Below are 7,745 nucleotides of genomic sequence, written 5' to 3' on the forward strand. Positions count from 1 at the left end.
TAAAAATTACTCCAAAGTAGAGTTTTCTTAAGGCCTCAGCGGTCAGCCCGGAAATTAATTAGCTTGCAGCAGAAGAGCTGCCTACTTGTACGATTTTGTACATAAATTGGGGCAGCTTACTTGCCTTCGGTAAGGCATCTAAGTGAAGGAGCACTAGATAAAAGAGCGGTGGAAATCCGTCCTGCATCAAGGGGGGCACATTACATGCACACTAAGGATACCTTCGTCATCATATGACTGAAAAATTGTTAAGTGCGACGTTAAACCCAAGCACTCACTCACTCACTCACTCACTCTCTTATTTCCCTCTGGGGACATTTTTGACCTCTTCTGTTTTAGTGACACAAGTAAAGGGTTATAACTAAAGCTTTCTTGCTTCGGTGTTTTTGTTTGAAGTGATTTTAAGAAGGGTTAAAATTATGCCTGCCACATTGTCGTCATGACTTTGTACTGGTACGAGTTTGTACAACTTTGATTTATACAGGTAAACATGTTAGTAACATAACATTCATTAGGGGTAGGCATGTCTGCAGTCGGGACATCAACGATGATCCTTGTTTGAAAAGAATTCTGGGGGACAGAGGGAGTGAGTCTGGTCAAATGGGGGCAGGTGTAGGGGCGTTGAGGGGATACTGAGCTGGCCCGAAGAAGCCATGCTGTATCTGTGTACATCTGTGTCACCTTGCCTGGTTCACCAAGCTCGGGGCACTATGGGGGTGTCACCAAGTTCCAAGCAAGATCAGCTATGATGGAATTTCGGAAAAAATCTGATCGTTGGCGGAAATATGCAATGGAGGGGTAATTAGCAAGTGTAAATATGTCAAAAATTCCAGGACATAATTTCACCTGTCCCTTGTGTTGACAGCTTTGGTTGTCAGGCCAGAGCTATATACCACACCAGCCCTCCCCTCCCCCATGCAAGCCCCAGTTGTTCACCTATCCCTTGTGTTGACAGCTTTGGTTGTCAGGCCAGAGCTATATACCACACCAGCCCTCCCCTCCCCCATGCAAGCCCCAGTTGTTCACCTATCCCTTGTGTTGACAGCTTTGGTTGTCAGGCCAGAGCTATATACCACACCAGCCCTCCCCTCCCCCATGCAAGCCCCTGTTGTTCACCTATCCCTTGTGTTGACAGCTTTGGTTGTCAGGCCAGAGCTATATACCACACCAGCCCTCCCCTCCCCCATGCAAGCCCCAGTTGTTCACCTATCCCTTGTATTGATGGGTTTGGGGGTCAGGACAGGGCTGTGTACCGCAACAGCCCTCCCCTCCCCCTTCCCCATGTAAGCCCCTGTTGTTCACCTATCCCTTATGTTGACAGGTTTGGTTGTCAGGCCAGGGCTGTATACCACACCAGCCCTCCCCTCCCCCGTGTAACCCCCAGTTGTTCACCTATCCCTTGTGTTGACAGGTTTGGGGGTCAGGCCAGGGCTGTATACCACACTAGCCCTCTCCTCCCCCATGTAAGCCTCAGTTGTTCACCTATCCCTTGTGTTGACGGGGTTTTGGGTCAGGCCAGGGCTATATACCACACCAGCCCTCCTCTCCCCCATGCAACCCCTGTTGTTCACCTATCTCTTGTGTTGACAGCTTTGGTTGTCAGGCCAGAGCTATATACCACACCAGCCCTCCCCACCCCCATGCAAGCCCCAGTTCTTCACCTATCCCTTGTATTGATGGGTTTGGGGGTCAGGACAGGGCTATGTACCGCAACAGCCCTCCCCTCCCCCTTCCCCATGCAAGCCCCAGTTGTTCACCTATCCCTTGTATTGATGGGTTTGGGGGTCAGACCAGGGCTGTATACCACACCAGCCCTCTCCTCCCCCATGTAAGCCTCAGTTGTTCACCTATCCCTTGTGTTGACAGGGTTTTGGGTCAGACCAGGGCTATATACCACACCAGCCCTCCCCCTTCCCCATGTAGGCCCCAGTTGTTCACCTATCCCTTGTGTTGACAGGTTTGGGGGCCAGGCCAGGGCTATATACCACACTAGCCCTCTTCTCCCCCATGTAAGCCCCAGTTGTTCACCTATCCCTTGTGTTGACAGGTTTGGGGGTCAGGCCAGGGCTATATACCACACTAGCCCTCTCCTCCCCCATGTAAGCCTCAGTTGTTCACCTATCCCTTGTGTTGACAGGGTTTTGGGGGTCAGGACAGGGCTATGTATACCGCAACAGCCCTCCCCTCCCCCTTCCCCATGCAAGCCCCAGTTGTTCACCTATCCCTTGTATTGATGGGTTTGGGGGTCAGACCAGGGCTGTATACCACACTAGCCCTCTCCTCCCCCATGTAAGCCTCAGTTGTTCACCTATCCCTTGTGTTGACAGGGTTTTGGGTCAGACCAGGGCTATATACCACACCAGCCCTCCCCCTTCCCCATGTAAGCCCCAGTTGTTCACCTATCCCTTGTGTTGACAGGTTTGGGGGCCAGGCCAGGGCTATATACCACACTAGCCCTCTTCTCCCCCATGTAAGCCCAGTTGTTCACCTATCCCTTGTGTTGACAGGTTTGGGGGGTCAGGCCAGGGCTATATACCACACCAGCCCTCTTCTCCCCATGTAGGCCCCAGTTGTTCACCTATCCCTTGTGTTGACAGGTTTGGGGGTCAGGCCAGGGCTATACACCACACTAGCCCTCTCCTCCCCTATGTAAGCCCCAGTTGTTCACCTATCCCTTGTATTGATGGGTTTGGGGGTCAGGACAGGGCTATATACCACACCAGCCCTCCCCTCCCCAATGTAAGCCCCAGTTGTTCACCTATCCCTTGTGTTGACAGGTTTGGGGGTCAGGCCAGGGCTATATACCACACTAGCCCTCTCCTCCCCCATGTAAGTCTCAGTTGTTCACCTATCCCTTGTATTGATGGGTTTGGGGGTCAGGCCAGGGCTATATACCACACTAGCCCTCTCCTCCCCCATGTAAGCCCCAGTTGTTCACCTATCCCTTGTGTTGACAGGTTTGGGGGTCAGGACAGGGCTATATACCACACCAGCCCTCCCCTCCCCAATGTAAGCCCCAATTGTTCACCTATCCCTTGTGTTGACAGGTTTGGGGGTCAGGCCAGGGCTATATACCGCACCAGCCCTCCCCTGCAGCAGGCCTCCACCGTCAGTTACCTGGAGAATCAGCTGGCTGTTTGCTCCACGCTGAAGTCTGCCTCTGAATACAAGTTCTGGCTCTCAACTTACATCCGCTTTCTGGCACAGGAAGGTAAGCATCCTCTTCATTTATTTATTTATTGATTTCATTGTTTTTTGTTGTTGTTGTTGTTGTTTTACGCCTAAGATAGCCTGCAGCATTATGGTTGTAGGATGGCCTTGTTTACAGTCTGTCCCAATTTACATGCTTGAAATGGATCACAATGCACAGGTACCATTTGAGCCAAAGAGAAATTCCGACATTCTGCTCAATGGATAAACCATGCAAGGTGTTCTTATCAAACTGTGTATGGATAGTCTTCCTGATTTAGTCACATGATCAGCCAGGTGACCAGTTGGAAGAAAATGGTATACTATGTAATGTATGTAAGCAAGATATCACAGTTCCAAGTTGAACGAAGTCGTGAACATTGAGAAAATCCAAAGCACTGCCTTTTTTAGCCAATCAAGAGTGAGTTATTACAATATTAGTTTGAGCTTACATCACCAGAAGCATGTTTTTCGTTTTACCACTGTGTGTGGCATACAAGCTATTCTACAGGCTGTTCAGACAGTAGTACACCACCATGTGTGTGGCATACAAGCTATTCTACAGGCTGTTTCAGGTTGTTCAGACAGTAGTGCACCACCTTGTGTGTGGTTTACAGGCTGTTTCAGGTTGTTCTACAGGCTGTTTCAGGTTGTTCTACAGGCTATTTCAGGTTGTTCAGACAGTAGTACACCACCATGTGCGTGGCATACAAGCTGTTCCACATGTTGTTCTACAGGATGTTTCAGGTTGTTCTACAGGTTGTTCACACAGTATTACACCACTGTGTGCGTGGCATAGAAGCTATTCTACAGGCTGTTTCAGGTTGTTTTACAGGCTGTTTCAGGTTGTTCAGACAGTAGTACACCACCATGTGCGTGGCGTACAAGCTGTTCCACATGTTGTTCTACAGGATGTTTCAGGTTGTTCTACAGGATGTTCACACAGTATTACACCACTGTGTGCGTGGCATAGAAGCTATTCTACAGGCTGTTTCAGGTTGTTTTACAGGCTGTTTCAGGTTGTTCAGACAGTAGTACACCACCATGTGCGTGGCATACAAGCTGTTCCAGAGGTTGTTCTACAGGATGTTTTAGGCTGTTCAGACAGTAGAACACCACCATACAAGCTGACATACAAGCTGTTCTACAGGCTGTTTCAGGTTATTCCACAGGCTGTTTCAGGTTGTTCTACAGGCTAGTTCCGACTGTTCTCCAGGCTGTTTCAGGTTATTCTATAGGGTGTTTCAGGTTGTTCAGGCAGTAGTACACAACATGGCCTGGTATGAATTCCTGACTAAAACTTGATATATTGTTACCAAGCACATCAAAAAAAAAAGGTGTGGTTGTTTAGATCTGTTCCACCTCTCTTCCTAAATAAGTAATATTTGTTGTTCTTTCTATTAGACCATAAATATACCAGGCTTTGCCATAACTGTGTTACAGGCCTGGAGGGTAAGCTGAGGGAAGTTTGTGATGACCTGCTGGGACCGGTGTTTAAATCCAGCTCTAAACCAGCCTGGGATGCAAATATTCTGGTGAGTATTGGACAAAGTCAGGCTACCCGTTGGAAATGAGTGTTTATAAAGTCAAAATCCCAAAAACGTGCTTTACTGAAAGGCTAATACATGAGCTGGCTTTAACATTATTAACATGAATAGTATAGGTATTTGGAAGCTCTCATTTCATTTTCGGTGACCTTGGCCAATTATTTTCAAGGTCACTGCGGTCATTTAAGTTAAACTCTTTAACAGGATTGTAAACACAATCTGGCCTGAACAATCTGAGCTTAGGTTGAGACTCACTTAGAACAACTTCAATACTAAACTTGGTCTTGTACTCATCTGTGTCTTGGATGCACCAGTGTATTTTTGTTAGGAGTAACCTATTCTGATTTTATTACTTGCTTCAGCATATAAAGATGAATCTTGTAGTTGTGGTATTTCTGTAGACCTGTTTTAGAATTCTTGCATTTGAATAGTTTAATCTTTAAACACCCTCATTCCTCAAGGTTTGCACATGTGAGCGAGACAGAGGTTCAGTGCAATTTATGAATATTTTTAAGTTGATTTTGGATACAAAACTACATTCGTTAGATTGACCAGTTTCAGGGCTTGATAAAGAGTATAATTTTATCAGGCTACACAAGATCATGCCTTCAGAATATGCTTGAACAAACAAATGCCACACTTCTGAAGAGGTTGAAGAATTACAGTACCACATAGGCCTTCCAGAATGGTTCCTGTAATGTGTCTTTACAGGGAGCAGTTATTCTTGTTTATTCTAGTTGCAAACGCACAGAAAATTTCACTGATTTGGAAAAAAGGTGTTTTACTGGATTTGTTTAAATTTCCGTGTAATGATTTTTCCTTCACAGAGTCTGTCCAAGAGAGAGTTGTTACAGGAACTACTGCCTCTGGTCGCCACAAACCTTCAGCTGCAGAGGATTTACACCGAGTACCAGGAGCAGCTCGACACAGTCAAGTTATGACCTCTGACCTTACAGGAACCAGCTTTGATCCTTTGATCTCCAGCAGCATGCATTGTTGGATTTGTATGATCGTTTGGTGAAGCAGGAATGCGTTATGGAAACGTCTGTAAAGTGTGGTGTTTGACACCAATGGATGCCTTGAGAGAGTACTGTGTAACTTGTGATTATAGAGCAAGATTCCATTTTGGAAGGAAGATGACTTTTGACTGAACAGACTGGATTCCATTTTTGAAAGGGGAGATAACCTATAATGGAACAGGATGCCATTTTGGAAAGGGGAGGTGACTTTTGACTGAAAGAGTGCATTTTGGATGCAGGTGTGTTTGGAATGGATGTGACTCAGCAGGAATGCACTTGCGGTGGATAAGACTTTTGACTCAACAGGAGTGCACTTGGGATGGATGAGACTTAGACTCAACAGGAGTGCGTTTGGGTGGATGAGACTTTTGACTCAACAGGAGTGCACTTGGGATGGATGAGACTTTAGACTCAGCTGGAGTGCTTGTGGGTGGATGAGATTTTTGACTCAACAGGAGTGCACTTGGGATGGATGAGACTTTAGACTCAGCAGGAGTGCGTTTGGGTGGATGAGACTTTTGACTCAACAGGAGTGCACTTGGGATGGATGAGACTTTAGACTCAGCAGGAGTGCGTTTGGGTGGATGAGACTTTTGACTCAACAGGAGTGCACTTGGGATGGATGAGACTTTAGACTCAGCAGGAATGTACATACATGTTAGGAGTGAGGTGTGTCCTTCAAATGAGCCGGAGTTCATTGTATATGCCTGTTAATGTACCAGAATATCAGAATGACTTTTGACCTTGTGAGTCTGAAATCTAGAAATGGATTGTGAGATTCCTGACTAAGAATTCCGTGTAACTTTAAGTGAAATGTGCATGAAATGTGTAAAGCATTCAAAGCAGCACAGCTTGCTTTAGACTATGGTTTTGTTATCAGTACTCATTCACACTTAACTACATGCTCAGTATTAAGAAATGGCAGGAAAATTCTGGATCTTAAATCTACTAATGGTTGTCCTGCCTAGCTGTGACTGAGGGCATTCCATGTATCTATAAACAACCAGAATTTTGAAGGTGTCCTAGGCTTAGATCAGGTCAAGCCTTTATATGGGGTATTATCCTGGAACAAATGTAGATTTGAACTTAAACGCTAGTTTCCATTTCTGTCATGGAGGTTGAAGACAGGTTTTGTATTATAATCCATAAAGCCAGTCACCAAGTAGTGCATTAAACTGTTAAGACTGTGTCTGGCTTAAGTTTAAGCCAAAGTTTAGGCCTTCATCATAATCAGAAGTTCAAGTTCTCAAATATTCAAATCGTGATAACGTATTCTTAACATAACGTGTGTTCACAACCCCAGCCCCGAGCCCACCACCAGCAGCATCAAAAATTAAGCATTTCAGTCATACTTAAAATTTTGATGCAAGTCAGACTGGCTACAGGTGTTAAATTGGCCCACCTAATATAATTACTGTAGATCAGTTGTGAAGATACACATGACTGGTTCAAAGAAAACTCACCTGAGTTATGTGTGTAAACATCCCAGACATAGTTCCACTTTCTGTTTTGGTATCGTGGTACGAAATGATCAAAATATTGCAGTTCTTGCGTCATAACTCCTTGTGCCCTAAGTGAGTGTTCTGAAAATTAACATACCAGTGATCACAACTCATTAAGATAATGGTTTGGAGTGCTGCTAGATGGCTCAATTAAATGTCTCCAAAAGTTTTAGGTGTCGAATTACATGTATTGACGCGGTCGATAATTGTAATACCGTGAATGTAATTGAATCTCTTTCGGGTTATGCTCAGGGCCCTCCACTATGCCTAAAACCATTCAAAGTGCTTAAACTATTCTGAAAGTAACTTCTTGTAGACTAGATTTATAAACTTGATCCTTATAAATCCATGTATTTATGAATGTGTTTTATTAGTTGAACAAAATGACTGTGAAGTTTATCACATATCACGTAGGTTTATACAGAGATTGCTTTTGTATAAATATCCCTGACTTTGAATTTCTCAAATAAATCAGAAAAAATGAAATT

At 45.2% G+C, this 7,745-nt stretch overlaps 1 protein-coding gene across 1 annotated transcript in view; it reads left to right on the forward strand.

Moving 5' to 3' along the window:
* LOC135477158 (protein HIRA-like) overlaps positions 1-7,745 on the forward strand; it is a 34,470-nt gene extending 26,725 nt beyond the window's left edge. The window contains 3 exon segments of the mRNA XM_064757313.1: positions 3,048-3,211; positions 4,633-4,724; positions 5,564-7,745. Of these exon segments, the coding sequence (XP_064613383.1) occupies positions 3,048-3,211; positions 4,633-4,724; positions 5,564-5,677 (370 nt within the window). The 3' untranslated portion in view covers positions 5,678-7,745.

This window comes from Liolophura sinensis, chromosome 10 (assembly GCF_032854445.1).
Source record: "Liolophura sinensis isolate JHLJ2023 chromosome 10, CUHK_Ljap_v2, whole genome shotgun sequence".
NCBI lineage: Eukaryota > Metazoa > Mollusca > Polyplacophora > Chitonida > Chitonidae > Liolophura > Liolophura sinensis.